The sequence below is a fragment of the Mirounga leonina genome, unplaced genomic scaffold (assembly GCF_011800145.1).
Source record: "Mirounga leonina isolate KUSES-001 unplaced genomic scaffold, KU_Mleo_1.0 Mir_152, whole genome shotgun sequence".
In the NCBI taxonomy this organism is placed as follows: domain Eukaryota; kingdom Metazoa; phylum Chordata; class Mammalia; order Carnivora; family Phocidae; genus Mirounga; species Mirounga leonina.
The window spans coordinates 21,103,810-21,125,285 of record NW_023270380.1 but is presented as its reverse complement, the minus strand read 5'-3'; the positions used below and the strand labels follow the sequence as shown (position 1 = coordinate 21,125,285).

The 21,476-nt window shown below is 46.3% G+C and overlaps 1 protein-coding gene across 3 annotated transcripts in view; it reads left to right on the top strand.

Annotated features, from left to right (window-relative positions):
- The window catches only part of ACBD3 (acyl-CoA binding domain containing 3), a 37,376-nt gene extending 33,575 nt beyond the window's left edge, over positions 1–3,801 (top strand). For all 3 annotated transcript variants that reach the window (XM_035008698.1, XM_035008696.1, XM_035008697.1), the window contains one exon: positions 1,672–3,801. In XM_035008698.1, the coding sequence (XP_034864589.1) occupies positions 1,672–1,883 (212 nt within the window). In that variant the 3' untranslated portion in view covers positions 1,884–3,801. The remainder of the gene's footprint in view (positions 1–1,671) is intronic.
- Positions 3,802–21,476: the final 17,675 nt, after the last annotated feature.

Genomic DNA, 21,476 nt, shown 5'->3' with positions numbered 1-21,476 from the left:
AACTCTCCTTTTTGAAGATTTAGCTCACAGGCTGCGTGTGTCCCCATGGCTTCTTATGAAGGCCACTATGCCACCTCGTCTTGTCCCCATAGTGCATTTTATGGGGGTCCTTTTAGCTTGGATTAAGATGGAAGAGCAGTCCAGTCTTTTTGTTGCTTTGGGGTTTTTTTTTTTTCTCCATTTGGTCTTGGAAGCTACAGGAATTTGTTCTCTCTGAAGTGTGGCTGATAACTCCCATTCTGTGCTCTGATTCTTCCCGTCTTTATTGCTGCCAGGTCCCAGGTCTTTGCTTAACTTGATGAAAGGTGCATTGCTCATCTGTCTCAGTAACCTTTAGTTTTACAGGTTTTGAACAAAATCTGGATCTTGAATTACTGGAACAGTAATCTGTTTCATGGATATCCTTATAGGCAATAGTTTGCATTTTGAATGGCTCTGTATTTCTCATTTGCAAATGAAAGATATTTAAGTATTGCTATGATGAAGCAAATCTGATTTGGGCCTATTTATCAGAATGTCATTTGCTTTTTTTTTTTAAGTAAACTTTTTTATTTTAGAATAATTTTAGATTTATAGGAAAGTTGCAAAGACAGTACAAAGAGTTCCTGTGTACTCCACACCCAGTTCCCCCTTGTGTTAACACCCATTTGTACTATGGTACAGCATCAGTAACGAACCAATGTGGATACATTATGATTCGCTGAAGTCCATATGTATTCACAGTTCCTTAGTTTTCATCTAATTTCCAGGATCCCATCCAGGATGCCACATTTTAGTTATCCTGTCTCCTTCAGCTCCTCTAGACCATGAGAGTTTCTCAGACTTGCCTTGTTTAAATTCCTGTTAGTGGCCACTGACCGTCACCGCGCAGTTAACCAATGTTGCCAAAATTCACTCTGCCGTGTTATGGACCCGAAAGTCTTTTATCTTTTGCACTGCATATTCCTCTGACCTGTTTGCCTGAGGTTGTTTATATTTAATATGTGAAACTGAGATTTTAAGCTGGTTCATAATTTTCTCACTCCTGTAGGTTTCCAGAGGGTTTTTTTCCCTAACCACCTATCATTACAGTTCAGAAACTATTAACTGGGACAAACCTAGAATCAGAGCTCACTTTTTGCCACTGGGATCATCCCCGGGTTGACACAGGCCTATAGCGAAAGGAATGGATTTTCAGAGTGTCTCTGAATACCTACCTCTCTGCTGTGGTTTCCTCATTTTACTCTCAAAGCTAAGATGTACAGAACATGATAGTCCTCAGAAGCTCGATTTCCCCTTCCTAAAACAGAGAGAACTTTCATATTGTTGAGGAAGAGGACAGGAGCATCGTTTTCCTCGGTGCTGATCAGATGAGCGAGGTTCCGCCTGTCGGGAGGAGTGAGGAATCGAGTGGGTGTCCCCAGGGAAGAGTGGGCTCCAAAGTGGGAGCGGTGGTCCAGGGAGAGCGAGATGCTGGCTGCTTCCACCCCCAGCTAGCAGCTGCTCAGAGACAGGAACGAACAAATGAACGAAAGACGAAGCCAGGACGTGCTCACAGGCGTGTACATTGTAGAGTGGCTTCAGAGAATTCCTGATGAGCCGTTTCTCAGAGGAAGGATGGGGTTGCAGTGCTTGATGCAAATGTGGTTTTCCTGGATCTGTTCACTGACGTGTCTCCATTCTGTCTCACAGAAAACGTCAGTAGTGAAGAGAAAGCCAGAAAGCACGCCGCCAAGCCTCTGCTGGACGAGATTGTGCCTGTGTACCGGCGGGACTGTCACGAAGAAGTGTATGCCGGCAGCCACCAATACCCAGGGAGAGGGGTCTACCTCCTCAAGTTCGACAACTCCTACTCTTTGTGGAGGTCAAAGTCAGTCTACTACAGAGTCTATTATACTAGATAAAGATGTTGTTACAGAGTCTGGAGTCTAGGGTTGGGCAGAAGACAGCATTTAGTTTGGAATTTCTTTTGACTTTTGTGGAGCATTGCAGTCAGTGTTTACCCTCTTGGATTTTGGTCTGATGGCTGGTGAACTCTTGTTGGGACTCGGGGTTCCCTTGAGACCCTTTAGCATTAATACTCTGGGGCTCGGGGGCTTCCTCAGAGCCCTCCAGCCCTTGGGTGCTGACCACCAGAGTCACTAATGGATGCTGAAGTTACAGGAGCTATGTGTTAAATCTTTAAGGTCTCCAAAATAAAACCTCCCCACGTTGACCCCACCTGGCCGATGGTGAGTCCGTTGCTGCCTGCTCCATGTGTCTTATGAGAGCCCGTAGTTACCGTGACTGCTGATGGGACATCCTGTCAGTAGTCTCCTTGAGGTGCAGCTGACTTTGATGAAGGTCATCATTTTTAAAGCTTAAAAACTCAAGACCTCACAGATGATCATAGACAGATTGCCTCAATTCGGTTTTGTTCTGAACAACCCAGATTGTTTTTGCTTTGAGTGCAGCTGTTCAGTTCAGAGTTGTATGACAGAGAATTATTTTCTGAGATAATCTTAAGAATGTTCAGAGCTGATTGATAATCGAACTATCAGGACACCTAGAACACCTCAGACATCCGTCTTAGCAAGCGTCTGCTTGGTCTTTTGCTTTTCCTCTGGTCCTCACTCTGCCGGTAACAAAGCAGAACTAACTCCTTTTTGTCTCGATTGGGCTTTTATAGAGTACCTCAAATTGAAACTGTTTTCTACACAAGCAGATAGGTAGGGGTTTTATAAACTCGAATTGGCACCTACTGAATTAAAATATATAAAATCACTCAAATATAATTTGGTGTGTGCGGAGTAACATTGCACTCAGTGGGAATGACTGCCAGAGACAGTCCGTTTTTTCTTCGTGTGTTAATACTTAGGCACAGACCCTACACAGTTCCGTTTGGAGTTGCTTACTAGAGAGGATTGGAGACGCAAACGCCCATGCTTAAGTTTTTTTATTGCTTTAATCTGTATTATGTCTTCATAGATGGGAAGAGGTACATTTTTGTTTTCCTTACTGAAAACAAATACGGATTAATTGCCTCATGTTTGTATAAGTGATCGACTAGTGTAGAGATTCTTGTTTTCAGAAGGGAGGGGTGGTATAGCTAGAAAGTGACAAAGACGGCAATACACACGTAATGTTACTATATGTTGTTACTGAAATACTTAGATTTTTACAATTTCAAATCATAAATCACTTCTCATAGGAGGGTCTCCATTGATTAGCTGCGGTATATACGGTTCACTACACGAGGGGCTGTTGGTTTTTGTGTGCTGCATTTCTGTTTTTTAATACCTGGTTTTGTACATACCTAACTCTGTTCTCTTTTGGTTACTCAGAAACTGGATTATTTTCTCCTAAGCAGTGCTTAATTTGTGTTTTTTAATTCTGATTCACTAGTTCCAGCTCAGAGGTGTCCACACTGTTCTGTCTAGAACACTTTGAGGCTCTCCATCAGCTCTCATGTATATATGGTAGAGAAACCATGGGGTTAGGCACTTCTTGGCTTTTTTTTTTTTTTTAATGAGAAAATACTGTATTTAAAATGTAAAATAAACTTTTAAAAAGCAGGCACTAATATATATTTCTCCCAGCCTTTGATTACAGATTTGTCCTTGCACATGTTAAGGTAAATTATCTTCTAAAAATATCATTGTTCTCGGGAGCAGTGTATGTCACTTTACACAGCAGTGGTTCCTGTCATATGTGCTCATGTCAGAACATTTTTTGGTTTTAAACTTTTTTATTGCCTTTGGCTGTTGATTAGTACAGTACAAGTGCGATTTCAAAAAGATCTTGAAAATAATATATTTAATCAATTAAAATGTTTATCTGTAATCCATTGATGTTTCATTACTACAGTTACTCTCTGAAGCGTTAGTCCTGCACTTCCTCATTTTGGAAGGACGAGAAGTGGCCCAAAAGACCTTTTCTGTTTTAAAAAGTTGAAAACCAACAACAAGACTATTTCTGACTGATCAGTTTGTTTGTTTTTTTTAAGATTTTATTTATTCATTTGAGACACAGAGATAGAGAGAGAGAGCATGAGCAGTGGGAGAGGCAGAGGGAGAGGGAGAAGCAGACTCCCGGCTGAGCCAGGAGCCCGATGTGGGGCTCGATCCCAGGACCCCGGGATCATGACCTGAGCCGAAGGCAGACGCTTAACCATCTGAGCCACCCAGGCGCCCCAGTCTGACTGATCAGTTTTTGCTGTGAATTGCTCCAGGGAGTTAGGAAAGATTTTAAAGTGTTCAGACTTTGGTGGAAAGGAAAGCACTGGCTTTTCTTATTGAAGGGGACTTAGAAGATTATTCCCCACACAACCATGTGCTGCGTAGCGTGTTCCTTGAAGTTCACAGGGACCCCCTGCTCTAAATTTTCCACGGTCTGGCACCTGCAAAGCAGTAAGCAGGGGAGTGCCCCCGTCAGGATAATGTGGAGTGCCAGAAACTATTCCAAAAACAACCCCCACCCCCGAAATGCAGGCTGACTTGGACCTCAAATTTCGTTTGCTTGTGTGAGATTGGGAGAGACAGAAGGAGTTGGTCATCTTGGGGTTTTATTGCCGTGTTGGGGTACCGTGAACACTTACGGAGAGCTGTTGGTGTGTGAGTACATCTCGGAAGCCGTGCAACCGAGTACTGACCATCTGCCTTATGGAAGAGGAGAAGCAACCAGTTCAAAATCATAAGTGATGGCTAAGAATGCATTGGGGGCTCGGAGTGCAACAGTCTGCAACCAAAACCGTCTTTGTGTCGTCTTTCCCCAGCTGAGCTGAGTTCAGCACTTCCGTCAGCAACCTAAAAATGTGTGCATGTGATCTCCTTGGGGGAGAACCAGTCTGAACTTTATTTCCATAGTATTAATCAGACTTGGACTTTTATCTCACATACTTGCAGCTTTTTAAGATGAGTTGATTACTGTCCTTCCAACACTCTTCTTTGGAATTTATTACGTGGTCCTTATTTCAGGTGCTTATTATTTTGCTTGATTTATTTTGTAATGAAAGAAGCATTAGCTCCATTTTTATTAGCTGTTATGCCACTTTTAATAAGTTGTGATTTGATTAGGATACTTAAGTACCAGGAAACGAAGTGGCTGACTTTTCCAGAACTGACCTTGGCGTTTGGACTCGGGCCATCAAACATGGGGGAGCAGTAAAAATTGGAGCAGTCAATTCCTTTCTTGTGGTTTTAACAAAGTCTTGAGCATGATTGCTCCGTTCAGCCTGGCCCTGAACTGCTCAGTTGACTCACGAGTCTATGGAAAGAGCCAGTCCAAATGTGATTACATGCACTGATTTTTTTCACCTTTCTTTAATGTCCTATTTGTACAATTCTGACAGTTTTTACCCTTTACCAAAATCATGAACTTAAATATCTCCAGTTGAAGGTGACATAACTTTTTTGTGTGTGTGGCAGAATAGAGAGATGTAAACATGCTTCTCATAAGGTCTGCATTTTGTAACTTTTAATTCCGGTCTGTGTTCATGGAGAATTTTCCCTTTTACTAAGTAGAGGTCTACTCTGTTCTTTTAATCTGCTGGGTTTCTTCCATAGAGTAGTTCTTTAGCCATTTTTCTGTTAATTGAACATTTTAGGTTCCTTGTGGTTTTTTTATTCTAAGTGCTGTGCCAGTGAACGCTCTCTTACGTGTCTTCCTGCACGTCTGCATGAGTTTTTCAAGGGTAGATACCAAGAAGTGGAATTGTTGGCTCACGCGGTCTGTGCAATTTTTTTTTTAATAGACCTGCCATGTTGTCCTCCAGAGTGGCTGACCTAATTTCCCTTCCAGCTCCATAGTGTTGCAGAATACTGCTTTTTCCCCTGTCAACATTCCATATTGCCAGACTGAAGTCTTGGTCAGTCTGATGGGTGAAAAATGAAATTTCATCTTCATATGTGTTTCTCTGATAACTAGTAAGATTAAGCATCTATTTTTATTGGCCAGTTGTATTTCCTCTCCTATAAATTGCCTGTTTGTGTTCCTCTACCCATCTTTCAATTAGATAATTTTATATTGATTTATTAGCATTAAAAATATAGCTTGTATACTGATCATTCATTATATATATATCTTATTATATAATTTCTGCCAGTTTATTGCTATTCTGTTTTGTTTATGGCGTTAGGTCTATTTATATGTGTCTGTGTTTGGTCATAGACGTTATAATCTGTATTGTCAGTTTCATTTTTTTTCTTTTATGACTTCCATATATATGTATATACATATACACACATATATGTGCATACATATATCTGCTTCTAAATTCTGTTCCATTTATCTGACCACTTATGTGCTAATACTATAAATTACTGTAGTTTTAAAACATTTTTGTACACGACAAATCTCCCCCTTTTTGGATACTTTTTCTTATCTATTTTTGAACCTCTGTTCTGTATGAACATTTAATCATTAGCCTGTCATATTTCATGAAAAGTCTTAATGGGATTTACATTCGAGTATTGCATTATTTTCTAGGTTGATTGAGAGAGCTTACATTGCCTTTATAAAAGAGTGGTAGTGGGGCACCTGGGTGGATCAGTCAGCTAAGCATCTGCCTTTGGCTTGTGTCGTGATCCTGGGATCGAGCCCCACGTTGGGCTCCCTGCTCAGTGAAGAGTCTGCTTCTTCCTCTCCCACCTTCCCTGCTCATGCTCATTCTCTCACTCTTGTTCTCTCTCTCAAATAAAATCTAAAAAAAAAAAAAAAGATGGGTAGTTCCATGCTCTTAAATGGTATCCAGTAGCAGAGATGGAAGGCACAACCTTAAGCTGTTGTCCCTGGCATTATTAGTTAGGATGCCAACTAATCTGGGACAACAGAGATTCAAAAATAAAGTGGCATGGGTATCTAGCCCCACATCGGGCTCCCTGCTCAGCGGGAAGCCTGCTTCTCCCTCCCCCACTCCCCCTGCTTGTGTTCCCTCTCTTGCTGTGTCTCTCTCTGTCAAATAAATAAAATCTTTAAAAATATATATATAATTAAATTTAAAAAAATAAAGTGGCTCAAGTAAGATAGTTCAAACTTATGAACAGGCCACAGGAGGCAGGTGGTGCAGGACGGGTAGGTTTCAGGACTTCGTGAAGTGATCGAGAGCCCCAAGTTTCTTTAATTTTGCTTCTTCACCATCCTACGGGATGGGATTGTTTCATACGCATTGGTTAGAAGCAGGCTTGCCAGGATCACATCCCCAGTTCAGTGAGGGAGGTGGGAGTGGAGAGGCAGGGATACATGCCCCATTTTAAAGGGAGAACCCTTATTTCTGTTCCATGAGCGAGCGCTTAGTCCCACGGCCCCCTCCAGCGGCAGTGTCTGCTGGGCGGTCACGTGTCCAGCCACAACTCAGAGAGGGGCGTATCTACTTTGAAACAGACATGGCTCCCAGTGCACAGTTAGACTGCATTTGTTGGCTGAGTTTTGAAATCCGTAGCTTTCATTAATCTTCTCCCCATTACAGGAGTCCTCATTTATTGTGGAAAATTTAGACAGTATACAGAGATGGAAAAGCGTGAAACTAAAATGATAAACTTCCCACCAAGAATAGTTATCATTTGGGAAATTCCTTCCTGTGTTCTTTTCCTAATCTTCACTTCTAGAATTCTAGCATACAAAAAGGTATAGAGCGTAGTAAGAGTACACGTACCCACCACCCACACTGGTCACATTGGTCATTGTTTTTGTCTCGTGCTCATCGGATCTTGTCAAAGTAATAAAACAGGAATGAGAGAGTTTGAGCCCTGTGTACCTTTTCCTGATGACATTTGGCTCTTTCTTCCTCCCAAAGATAATCGTTACCCTGATTTTGAGGTTTATCATTCCATAATAATGTGCATTGCCAGAAAAAGGAGATAATAGTGTTTTGCAGAATGCTTTTGAATTTTATATGAAATCCAAGGAAATAGGTAGACATTTATACATTCTCCCTTACCTAATACACTATGGCTTTCTTCACTTAGAAACTTATTTTGGTAATCTTCCTATATCAATACATAGGAGCTTCACTTGGATTTGTTTTTCTTTTTTTTTAAAGATTTTATTTATTTATTTGACAGAGACAGAGACAGCGAGAGCAGGAACACAGCAGGGGGAGTGGGAGAGGGAGAAGCAGGCGTCCCGCTGAGCAGGGAGCCCGATGTGGGACTCGATCCCAGGACTCTGGGATCACGACCTGAGCCGAAGGCAGCTGCTTAACGACTGAGCCACCCAGACGCCCTGGATTTGTTTTTCATTGTGTTAGGTGAAAATCATGTACAGTTAACCATTTTAAAGTGTACAGTTCAGCACGCCTGGGTGGCTCAGTCAGTTAAGCGTCTGCCTTCAGCTCAGGTCATGATCTCCAGGTCCTGGGATCGAGCCCCATGTCAGGCTTCCTGCTCAGCGGGGAGTCTGCTTCTCTCTCTCTCTCCCCCCCTCTGCCCCTTCCCACCACTCGTGCTCTCTCTCTCAAATAAAATCTTGAAAAAAAAAATGTACAGTTCAGTGGCATTTAGTGTGTACATTGTTGTGCACCCACCACCTCTTTATTTTTTTTTAGATTTTATTTATTTGTCAGAGCACACAAGCAAGGGCTGTGGGCAGAGGGAGAGGGAGAAGCAGGCTTCCCACTGAGCAGGGAGCCCGATGCGGGGCTCGATCCCAGGACCCCGGGATCATGACCTGAGCTGAAGGCAGACGCTTAACCGACTGAGCCATCCAGGTGCCCAGCCCACCACCTCTCTTAAAACTTTTTCATTGCCCTAGAAGAATACCCATGCCCGTTACAAAATCACACCCATCTCCCCTTTCCTCTTCCTCAGGAACTGCTAATCTGTTGTTTGTTTCTATGGATTTGCATGTTCTGGATATTCCATATATAAAGAATCATGTGATATTTGACATTTCGTATCTTCTTGGACTTTAAGCATAATGTTCTCAAGTTTCATCCAAGTTATAGCTTGTCTCGGTCCTTCATTGTTTTTATGGCTGAATGATAATCCATTCTATGAGTATGCCTCAGTTTGTTTATTCGTCAGTTGATGTACATTTGGGTTGTTTCTACCGTTTGATTATTATGAATAGTGCTGTTATGAACATTTGTGAACAAGTCCTTGTTTGAGTACTCGTTTTCACTTATTTTGGGTATATACCTACGAGTAGAATTGATGGGTCGTATGGTAATTTTATGTGGAACTATGTTTTCCGTAGTGGTGCACCATTTTACATTCCTGCCAATAGAGCGATAGAGGAGGGTTCCTATTTCTCCCTAAGTCCTCCAGCGCTTGCTGTTTACTGTTTTGTTTTATGGCATTGTTGTGGGTGTGAGGTGGTGTCTTGTGGCTTTGATTTGCCTTTCCTTAATAAGCAACGATGTCAGTTACCTCTTCATGTGCTTGTTGGCCATTTCTAGATCTTTTTTTTTTTAATTCAATTAGCCAACATATAGTACATCATTAGTTTCAGATGTAGTGCTCAGTGATTCACCAGTTGCATATAACACTCAGTGCTCATCACATCATGTGCCCTCCTTAATACCCATCACCCGGTTACCCCATCCCCCCAACCCACCTCCCCCATTTCCAGGTCCATTGCCCATTTTTAAATTGGGCTGTCTTTTGTTATTTAGTTGTAAGTGTCCTTTATATATTCTGAATATTGAATCAATACATGATTCCCAAATAATTTCCCCCATTCCATAATCTGTCTTTTTACATTCTTGATAATGTCTCTTGATGTACCAAAGCCTTTGATTTGTATGAAGCCCAGTGTATCTTATTTTTTCTTCTATTGCTTTTGCTTTGGGTGCCAAATCTAAGAATCCACTGCCAAATCCAAAGTCATGAAGATTTACCTCTGTGTTTGCTTCTAATAAAAAAGCTTTCTAGTTTTAGGTCTTAAATTTAGGTCATTGATCCATTTGGGGCTAATGTTTGTCTATGGAAGGGGTTGGGGTCCAGTCTCATTCTCTGGCGTGTGGCCATATGGTTGTGGCAGGACTGTTTGTCGAGGAGACTGGTCTTCCCATTGCTTGGTCTTGGAACCCTTGCAGAGGTCATAGGTGTTTATTTTTGGCCTCTCAGTGGGTTTTACCACTTCACTAATGAAAGATATTTAGGTTGTTTCCAATTTTTTGCATTAAAATTTTGACCTAAATGAACATGTACCTATATCATTTTGCTTATGTACCTTTGTGTACTTTCGTCTTTAAATCTCTGATACAGGGGCGCCTGGGTGGCTAAGGGGGGTAAGTGTCTGCCTTTGGCTCAGGTCATGATCCCACAGTCCTGGGATTGAGCCCCACATCGGGCTCCCTGCTCAGTGGGGAGTCTCCTTCGCCCTCTGCCTGCCTCTCTCTCAAATAAATAAATAAAATCTTAAAAAAAAATAAATCTCTGATATATATATATATAATTTTTTGAGAGGGGGGAGGGGCAGAAGGAAAGGAAGAGAGAGAATCTTAAGCAGACTCCACGCTGAATGGGGCTCGATCTCACGACCCTGAGATCACGTCCTGAGCCAACACCAAGAGTCGGACACTCAACCGACTGAGCCACCCAGGTGCCCCGATACTTTTTATTGCTGTCACAGATTATCTTTTTAAGTATCAGATTTGTATTGAGGTTTACTGAGATTTAAATTATATACAGTAAAAACACACCTTTTTATTTACGCTGTTTGATGTCACAGTGCCAGCATGTTTTGCCTTGTCCCATTAGAGTCAATCCCCTTTCCCCGCCTCCTGGCGGCCACTGATCTGATTCTGACCCTACAGATTGAGCCTTTGCCCGACCGTTAAGTGTGACCACAGAGCACAGAGCTTCTTGCGTCTGGCTCTTTTTCACTTAGCATGATGTTTTTGAGAGCCACCCATGTTGTTGATATATCAGAGTCCTGTTTCGTTGCTGGAAAGTAGCCCTTTGCCTGGAAGTGCCGTACTTCGTTTATCCATTCACCTGTTGATGTGTGAGTTTTTCCAGTTTGGGGTAATTAGCAATAAAGCTGCTATAAACCTTCATGTATCTGTGTGGACATAGGTCCTCATTTCTTGTGGGTTAATATCTAGGAGTCAGTTTGCTAAGTTGTAAGTATATGTTTAGTTGGTATGTGTGTGTGTTGTTTTTTGTTTTTTGTTTTTTAATAAACAGCCAAACTGGTTTTCAAAGTAGCTGTGCCATTTTTAAGTTCCCACCAGCACTGTTCGGGAGCTCTCATTGCTTCATATCCTCACTAGCATTTGTATGTCAGTTTTTTGTTTGTTTGTTTGTTTTTTAAGATTTTATTTATTTATTTGACAGAGAGCACAAGCACGGGCAGAGGGAGAGAGAGAAGCAGACTCCCCACTGAGCAGGGAGCCTGATGCGGGACTCAATCCCAGGACTCTGGGATCATGTCCTGAGCCCAAGGCAGATGCTTAACGACTGAGCCACCCAGGTGCCCCTGTATGTCAGTTTTTCAAATTTTAGCCATTTAATAGGTGGTGTCTTATTGAGGTTGTAATTTGCAGCTTCCTAATGACCGAGGTGCTGAGCGTGTGTTCACGTGCTTACTTGCCGCCCATCTGTTATTTGCTGAAGTATCACGTTCATATCTCTTGCCCCCTTTTTTTTTTTAAAGATTGTATTCATTTGGCAGAGAATGAGACAGCAAGAGAGGGAACACAAGCAGGGAGAGGGGCAGAGGGAGAAGCAGGCCTCCCACGGAGCAGGGAGCCCAATGTGGGGCTAGATCCCCGGACCCTGGGATCAGGACCTGAGCCGAAGGCAGATGCTTAACGACTGAGCCACCCAGGCACCCCATCTCTTGCCCTTTTTTGACTGTACTGTTTTCTCATTATTTACTGGTGTGAGTTCCTTACATTTCGGGATACAAGCCCTTTATCAGGAGTGTGTTTTACAAGAATCTTTACCCTTCTTTTGGCTTGCCTTTTCATTTTCCTAACAGTACCTTTTGATGAGAAGACATTTTAACTTAATGAAGTTCAGTTATCAACTTTTTTCTTTTATGATTTGTAGTTTCTGTGTCCTGAGAAGTCTTGGCCTAACTCGAGGTTTTTCTGCTGTTTGTTTTCTAGAAATTTTATAGTTTAGGTTTTACATTTTAGCTTTATTATCCGTTTTAAGTTTATTTTTGTATGTGTTGTGAAGTAACAATAAAAGTCTGTTGTTTTGGGGCGCCTAGGTGGCTCAGTTGGTTAAGCAACTGCCTTCGGCTCGGGTCATGATCCCAGAGTCCTGGGATCAAGTTCCACACCGGGCTCCCTGCTCAGTGAGGAGTCTGCTTCTCCCTCTGACCCTACCCCCTCTTGTGCTTGCTCTCTCTCAAATGAAGAAATAAAATCTTAAAAAAAAAAAAAGTCTGTTGTTTTCTATGCAGACGTGAATGTCTACATATTCTACCACCATTTATTTAAAAGACAATCTTTCCTCTTTTGAATTACCTTGGCACCTTTGTCAAAAATTAGTTGATCTTAGAGGCGCCTGGTGGGCTCAGTCGGTGGAGCATACGACTCCTGACCTTGGGGTCGTGAGTTTGAGCCCCACGTTGGGGGTAGAGTTTACTTTTACAATGAATGAATGAGTGAATGGATGGATCATTTTATGGAGAACTGGGGAGAATTGACATCTTAACAATATTGGGTCTTGGTGTATATCCATTTATTTAAGTCTGACTTTCTCAGCTGTGTTTTGTAGCTTACACTGTGCAAATCTTCTATGCATTTTGTTAGATTTATTTCTAGGTATATCATGGTTTTTGATAATATCATAAATGGTACTGTTTTCTTCTGTAATTTCACTTGCCAAATGTTCAGTTGACTTAGTTTGTATGGAACGTGTACTTGTCAGATTTTTTACTTCTACTCACTTTCTTACAGATTATTTAAGACTTTCTATATAGAAGATGATGTCCTCCACAAAGGTAGTTCTTTCTTTCCAGTCTGTAGGCCTTCCTAATTCTTTTTCTTGCCTGTTAACACTGAGTAGGACCTCCAGTACAATGTTTAAAAAGAGTGGGAAGAGCAGACATCCTTTCTTCATTACATCTTACAGGGAAGATATTCAGTCTTTAACCATTAAGGATGATGATAGCCGTAGGTTTTCCTTTATCAGGTTGAGGAAGTTCCCATCTTCTCTTAGTTTGCTGAGAGTTTTTGTTATATGTTGAATATTGCCAAATGCTTTTTCAGCATCTGTGGAGATGAGATCATGTGACTTTTCTCTTTTGGCCTGTTGATATGGTGAATTACACTGATTGCTTTTCAGATGTTGAACCAACTTTGCATTTCTGGAATAAGGCCCACTTGGTAATGATCCTTCTTCTATATCCCTGGATTCAATTTGCTAATACCTTGTTAAGGAATTTTATGCCTGTGTTCATGAAGGATATAGATACGTAGTTTTGTTTTCTGGTAATGTCTTGGTCTGGTTTTGGGATCAGTAATTGAAGGCTTCATAAAATGAATTGGGAAGTATAACCTCTTATATTTGCTGAAACAGTTATTATTTCTTATTTAAATGTTGGTAGAAATTTCCAGAGAAGCTATCTAGGCCTATAATTTTCTTTTTTTCTGTAATTTTTCTTTTTTTTTTTTTAACTGAATTCCCTTTCTCTTTGAATGTGTATATATATATATAATATTATATTATATTCAGGTTCGTTCTTTCTTCCTTTTTTTTTTTTTTTTTTTTTAGGTAGGCTAGCGTAGGGCTTCAGCTCACAACCCCAAGATCAAGAGTCACATGCTCTATGGACTGAGCCAGCCCGGCGCCCCTGTTTCTTCTTGAGTGAGCTTTGTAGTTTGTTCCTTTCAAGGAATTTTTCCATTTCATCAAGCTATCATTTATTTGCATAAATTTCATCATAATATTTTATATTATTAATATCTGAGGATCTGTAGTGTGGTCTCCTCTTTCATTCCCACAGGTAATTTTTGTCTTCCCTCTCTTTTTTGATCTGATTGGCTAGAGAAATATCAATTTATTGATATTTTCAAAGACTCAGCTGTTGGTTTCATTGATTTTTTTTTTCTATTGTTTCTATATTTTAAGTTGAATTGATTCTACTTATTGCTTCATTCTTTTTGTTTGTTTTGGGTTTAATTGCTCCCTTTCCCCCCAGTTTCTTTTTTTTTTTTTAAAGATTTTATTTGAGAGAGAGTGAGCGAACGAGAGAGAGAAGGAGCAGGGAGAAGGGCAGAGGCAGAGGGAGAAGCAGCCTCCCTGCTGAGCAGGGAGCCCAACCAGGGACTCGATCCCAGAACTCCAGGATCATGACCTGAGCTGAAGGCAGACGCTTAACTAACTGAGGCACCCAGGCACCCCTCCCCCAATTTCTGAAGGTAGAAACTTAGGTTATTATTTTTTTTTTTAAGATTTCATCTATCTACCTGTCAGAGAGAGAGCGGCAGGCAGAGGGAGAAGCAGACTCCCCGCAGAGCAGGGAGCCCGATGCAGGACTCGATCCTAGGACCCTGGGATCATGACCTGAGCTGAAGGCAGACACTTAACCAACTGAGCCACCCAAGTGTCCCAAAACTTAGGTTATTAATTAGAGATCTTTCTTTGTCTAATAATTAAAAGCTATAAATTTCCCTTTAAACTCTGTTTTAGCTGCATCCCATAAGTTTGGTATATTGGGTTTTTTACCTTTCACTTAAAATATTTTCTAATTTTGAGCGCCTGGGTGGCTCAGTCAGTTAAGCATCTGTGTTCGGCTCAGGTCATGATTCCAGGGCCCTGGGATGGAGCCCCACATTGAGCTCCCTGCTGTATCATATGAACCATGTTTAAGTGTCCAGTTTCAGTGGTGTTAAGGACATTCACACTGTTGTGCCCCCACCCCCCGCCGTCCGTCTCCAGAACTCTTTCATCTTCCCAAACTCTGTCCCCCTAAACAGTAACTCCTGTCCCTTTCCCCTGCCTCTGATAACCGGAATGGAAGAATGGACGCACAAAATATGGTTCGTCCACACAAAATGGAATAGTCTTCAGCCTTAGAAAGGAAGGGTGGCCTGCTTTCTATTGCCATGACTTGGACCAGTCTCGGTCCCGCATATAAATGGAGTCATACAATATTTGTCTTTTTGTTCCTGGCTTTTCTCAGTTAACATAATGTCTTCAAGATCCATCCGTGTTGTAGCAGGCGTCAGAGTCTCCTTCCCATCGAAGGCTGGAGACTACTACGTTGTGTGTGTGCACACCACATTCTGTGTGTCCATTTGTCCAGTGTTGGATATTTGGGCTGTGCCCACCTCTTGGCTACTGTGAATAGTGCTGCTGTGAACGGGGGTGTGCAGCTCTCTCTTCTTGAGACCCTACTTTCAAATCTTTGGGGCATATACCCATCAGTGGGACTGCTAGATCATGTGGTACTTCTAATTTTTAGTTTTCTATAAATTGCCATACCACTCACTTCCCCCGTGGCTGCAGCAGTGTACATTTCTACCAGGAAAACACAGGGGTTCCGTTTTGGGGCATCTGGGTGGCTCAGATGAGCATCCGACTCTTGATTTCGGCTCAGGTCATGATCTCGGTGGTGAGATCGAGCCCCGCGTCGGGCTCCATGCATGGAGCCTGCTTAAGATATTCTCTCTCGGGGCGCCTGGCTGGCTCAGTCGGTTAAGCGGCTGCCTTCGGCTCAGCTCATGATCTCACGGTCCTGGGATCGAGTCCCACACCGGGATCTGCACTCAGCAGGGAGCCTGCTTCTCCCTCTCCCTCTGCTGCTCCCCCTGCTTGTGCGCTCTCTCGCTCGCTCTCTCAAATACATAAATAAAATCTTAAAAAAAAATTTCCCTCTCCCTCTGCCCTTCCCCTTCTGCTCTCTTTAAAAAAAAAAAAGTTCCAGTTTCTCTGTAACACCTGTTATATATATACACGTGTGTGTGTGTGTGTGTGTGTGTGTGTGTAAAACAGCCATTCTAGTGGGTGGGAAGTGGATCTCATAGTTGTGATTTGCATGTCCCTAACTGATGAGTGCTGTTGAGCATCTTTTACATTTTTTTTTTAAGATTTTATTTATTTATTTGACAGAGACACAGCGAGAGAGAGAACACAAGCAGGGGGAGTGGGAGAGGGAGAAGCAGGCTTCCTGCTGAGCAGGGCGCCCGATGCGGGGCTCAATCCCAGGACCCTGGGACCATGACCTGAGCCGAAGGCAGAGCCTTCACCGAGCCACCCCGGCACCCCGAGCATCTTTTAGATTTTATTCTTTATTATTCTTTATAGAAACCTCTATTCAAATGCTTTGCCCATTTTTAAATTGGATTGTTTGTGTTGTTGTTGAGTTGTAGAGGTTCTTTATATATTCTGGATCCCCATGCCTTACCAGATGGATGATTAGCAAATGTTTTCTCCGGTTCTGTGGGTTGGACAGGTTAATTTTTGGAAGGCTGTTGCTTTTTTACTAAACAGCACGAGCCCATTTGCTAAACCTTTTAAACAGGTGCAGAGGCTGCAGAGTGGATGACACTGCTTCCACCCACTGGACTTGGGGGTTCTGTGGAGAATAAGCTTCACGGTCACGGTCTGGTGGACACAGCTGTGTCCCAGCGAGCGGTTGGTCGTACTTGGAGGTGAGCGTTCAGTGAGCATTTCCTTTGTTGTCTTGAAGAGCTTTATTTGACTACTCTTCCAGGGGCTTCTGCTTTTTCTTTTAAAGCTCCTTTCCTCGGCAGGTGTGAGGAGACCGAGGGGTTCAGCCTGTATTGTCCCCACAGTGAACGTGGGGCTCAGAGCTCAGCCTGCTCCACAGGAGGCAGCCAGCAACTGCCTGGAGCCTCCGCTGATTGTGTCTGGGGGCAGATGCCGTCCCCAGAAGCCTCTCCTGCCGAGCCGGCCGGGAGAGTGGTACACATCTCTCCGGGAGCACATTCCTTTAGCTCATGCAGATAATTAAATCCCTTAAAGGATTAAAAGTCCTGTGGCAAACACTTGATGTCCCATTTATTAGTATTCTCTGAGTCCTGTTCCTGCCTGAGGGGTTGAATACTTCCATAGTCTTGGGGAAATCTGTATATTACATTATGGAGTACACAGACAGGCAGGCCAGTCCTGGGGGATTGCGTAAGACCACAGTGAGGACTTTTTGTTTCTTCTGGCTCAGAGGTGGTGTAGCGGAGTCCCTGGACTACTTTCTGGCTTCATGTACGAGTTGCTAGTGTCTGAACGGGCTGCCTGTCTCTTTCCTGTTTCTCTGTCTCCCCGGGACACCCTGCCTGCCTGCCCCCCAGGCCGATGGTGCACCTGCCACCAGCTGTGAGGCTGACAAGACGGGAGACTGCTCTGGGCTGGACTTGGGTTTCTTAGCTGGGAAATGGGCAGGTGGGACCAGATGGCTGATCTCGGAGATGTTTGGGACAGCCATTCTTCCGTCCTGGGTGCTGGTTCACCCCGTCAGCAGCATCCCAGGTGTGATCTGAAGCCGGCACCCAGACACAGTGGACAGGGGAGGGACGGAGGAAAGAGGCAGGCCACTCACTCTAGATGGGTTGAACAAGCACAGGAAGCAGACCTATGAGGCTTGTCTTGGGGGCTGCGAGTTGGTGGATCCCTGTGCCCGCCAGCCCACCCGCCACATCCTCACTATTCATAGAGCCTCAGCTCAGGTTCAGTCACATACCCCCTCCCTCCTGATGGTCCCAGCACCTCATCACTGTCTCAAGGTCGTCCTGGGGGCAGCTTCTGGGCGAGGTGACCGGAACCCACATTCCAGGGACGGGAGGGGGTGAGGAGCCTCCACGTGCTGGGATCCAGCTGCCGGTCAGCCAGCGGTCACATCCTCATGATGGGCGGTACTTTCCTGCACAGAGCAGTCCCCGTTCCTTCTGGTACCCCTCCTACAAAGCCAGAAACCACCCCAAGTTCTAGAGAGACATTTAAAGGAAGAACAAGTGGCTGGAGGACACTCCAGACTTGTTATAGTCCCTGGAGGGTGGGTAGCCACATGCCCAGTGATGCTCGCTGTGTCCGCCCCCTGCCAGGGTCAGTCACCAGCTGGAGCCTCTGGGGCTGTTCCAGGGCTCACAGACTCAGAGAACTTGGGCTCGAAGCCTCAGCTGAGAAACTGCTGCGTCCAGTTCCACCCTCTTTCAACACCACCACACCTCCCTAAAAGCATACAATTTGCAACAGAGCCCAAACTAGATTTGGAGCTACCCAGCTATTTTACCTGGAAACCGGTTTTTAAATTCCCTGGTTTTCACAGTCATTTTGCCGGGCCTCGGTATGTGCGCTCCAGTGGGACTGTACTATTTTACCTGTAAATACAGGCCATGACCTTGTGTCTCCCTGTTATGACTGCCATGCGGGGAGCGGGGGAGATTGCTGGCTTGCAGGAAGAGGGCTTGCAGTAGGAGGAGAAAAAACAAAAGCCTCCAGTCCGGAGCCTGTTTGTGCTGCTGGAGGGAAGCCTCTGTCCCTTGTCGGGTCCTGCGGCCTTGACCCTGGTGCCCCTGCATCAGCCATTCCTGGCCCCCATCCACAAATGAGTTCACCTGCTACCAGCAAGTGAAAAGGCCCCGAGGTGTACCTTGCACCTCCTCATCTCCGCTGACCTTGCTTCCCATCATCCTGTCCGGTTCCACCCCTGTCTCGGCGTCCTGTCCCCACGTCCTGTCCTCGTGTCCTGTTCCCCACCACTTCCCCTTCAGCAGGTAAGCAGACTTGAGGTTCATCCTAAGAGGAAGAAAGTTCGCATCCCTTGAGCCCGGCCCCCGTTCCGCTCTTGCCCCATCTCCTTCCCACTGCACACGGCTGGGGAGGAGGTCCTGGCCTCTTCTGTCTCAACATGAGGCTGGCTTCTGCCCCCACCGAACGAAGGTCACCAACAATCTGCTTAAAGCTAGTGATCTCTTTGTGCCCCAGCTGCTTCACAATATTTGACCCTGTTTATTTAGTTCCTTCTTGAAAATCTTTGCTGGCTTCCAGCGTCCTCCTGATTTCCTGCTGCAGCTCTGGGCGCACTCCCACCCCTTCCTGGGCCCCCGGTCCCTCCACCTGTCTCCTAAAGGCCCGTGTGCCTAGGGGTCTGGCTGCAGGGGAGGCTGGTTCCTGGGCTTCCTCTTTTGTAATCCAGGAAATGGGAGCCCCCGCATGGCTTGCTTAGCTGGGACAGCGAGGTTCTGTGTGTAAAACCCCTTTTGCAATCAGTAAGTGGGAAACCGTGTTGGCAATTTTGAGAATCTGGGGGAGGGGGATGCTCCTGGTTTGGTCTTTGGACCCTGTGATTAGGCTGTTTCCAGGCACCCTCTGGAAACCTGTAAGCCGGATTTGGACACGTGGGTGGGCCTTTTTCTCAGCTTTCACCCTGTTCTCAAAGGGCTCGGACCCAAGAAGTGAGTTTGTGGCCAGTGGAGCTCGGAACTGGGGAGGGGAGCGGGGGGTGAGGTCAGGGGGACGGCAGGGGCACAGCTGGGAGGGCTTCGCAGGCTGGTAAGGGTGTGGATTGCAGCTAGGTGACGCCGGCCGCATGGTGAGAGGGTGCTGGTGCAGAGTACTGTGAGAAGGTTTCTCTGCTCCATCGGGAGTGGAGAGGTGTGGCCGGAGGTGGGGTTGCAGCTGCCGCTCACGTGGACGGACTCTGGAGCCGGAGCTGAGGGGACAGCAGCTGCTCTCTGGCAGTCTGCAGAGGCTGGCCGGGCTAGTCACCCCGAGGGACCCCCGCCTGGTGTGGTGGGCTCTGAGCCGTGTTACAGGTCCTCGGGTCCTCTGCTGGGGACCACGGAGGGAGGCCCTTGACGCCGGGGCAGGCTGGGGGCCACAGGGAAGGGGAGAGAAGTCTCCTGCGGACACTGGGGGGAGAGGGGTGCATGGTACACGGCGCCACCGGGACACCTGCTGGATTCATCCGTGGAGTCCCACTGGTGTCCAACCCAGTATGTCCTACGCCTCCCCAAATCTGCCCTCCACAAATGCCTCCGGTCCGTGAGTGGCGGTGTCTTCATATTCTCACCTCATCTGTCCCCGAGCCCCAGTGATGCCTACCCGGCAGGTGTCACCCATGCCAGCCTCCCCACCAAGCCCCCGCAGGGCCACCCGCGCTCCATGCCTGGCCCCTCCTCTGCGGCGCAGGCAGAGAGCTTGCAAAAGCAGGTCTCCTAGTCCCTCATCCCTGCACGCTGAAAACCCTGTGGATCCGCAGAGGGTTCTAGATAGATACCAGACCGTTAGAGCAGAGCTAGTTACTGCACTCACCCACACCGGGCTCCACCTGCCTCCCTGCTCCGCACTGGCTGCAGGGACATGGCCCGGAATTCATCAGTTGCCCTTCGGGGCCTTTCTTCCACTGCCTCTGTTCCCCTCCACTGAGGCCCTGGCTTGCAAGGCCGCCCCCAGACATGGGAGCCCTCCTGGCTCTTGCCGGCCTCCCCCCTGGGGCTGGACCCCCCCAGGGCTGCCCTTTTCCTCCGGGGCTCCTGCGGTGCCCTCCTCCACGCCCCCTTCCCAGGAAGGGAGAAGGCTTCGGCCAGTAGAGGAGGGAGCAAATCAAGAAGACTTAGAAGACTTAGGCTCCGGGAGAGTCGGGCCAGCATTGCCTGCACACCAGCCACACCACGGGGTCCTCAGCCTGAGCCCACAGAGCTGCTAGGCCCATGCGTCTGGGGAGGGGGTGGGGCAGGAGAGCGGAGCCTCCTGAGAGGCTCCAGCCCGGCTCCCAGTGGCGCCCCAGCCCGCCCCTGTCACCTGCTCCTCATCCCCACTCTGAGGCCTGGGGATCCAACCAGGTGGCAGCCTGCTGCTGGGCCAGGTGTCTGCGCTCAAGTGGATCTGCTCAGGAAGTCTCAAGGGCCAGGGCCGGAGCCTGCGAGCAAGCTGGACGGAGGCCCTCGGGGCTCACCCACGCCAGGGGACTTCTGGCTCCTGCCTTGGTCGTCCACCTGCCCCACCGGCCCTGGCCGGCCGCACTCCTGCCTGGTGCGAGGGTGGAGGCGTGGGGACACCTGCGGGAGAGGCCAAGCGGTCCCTGCCGGGGGAGGGGCGGGTATCCAGGTCCGCAGCAGAGCCAAGAAGCAGAGAACGAGACCGGTGGACACTGCGAGTGGAAGCTACCGTCTGAAGTTCATTTCCACCTGACAGAGGAATGATGGCCAGGGCCCGGCGTTTCTGTGCCAACCAAGGCGCTGAGTGCCCTAAACACGCCGTGTGCCCTAGGGAGGTAAGTAAGTTACCCAGTGTAGACAGCGCGCACTTGGCAGAGCGGAGATGCAGCTCCGCAGGCGGCAGAGCCACATGGCCTGCAGGCAAAGCCCCGCTCCGCCCCTCATGTGTCTGCACAGACTTGCCCTGTAACTCTGCTTCCCTGTCCAGGCTCACAGAGCACACCTCAGAAGCTGTCTGGGGGTGACGTGGACACACGAAGGTGCTCGGCTGGGGCCCTTGCAGACTGTTTCCACACCTGCGCTGCTCGCTCAGCGTCTGTATCAGACGGTGGGTGTGGGTCTGTAGGTGGCTGGAAGGAGGCGGGCTTCGTGGTCACTCCCAGCACAGCACCCGTGTCCTGTCCTGACGGACTGCCACCTTTCTCCTGGAGCCAGACGA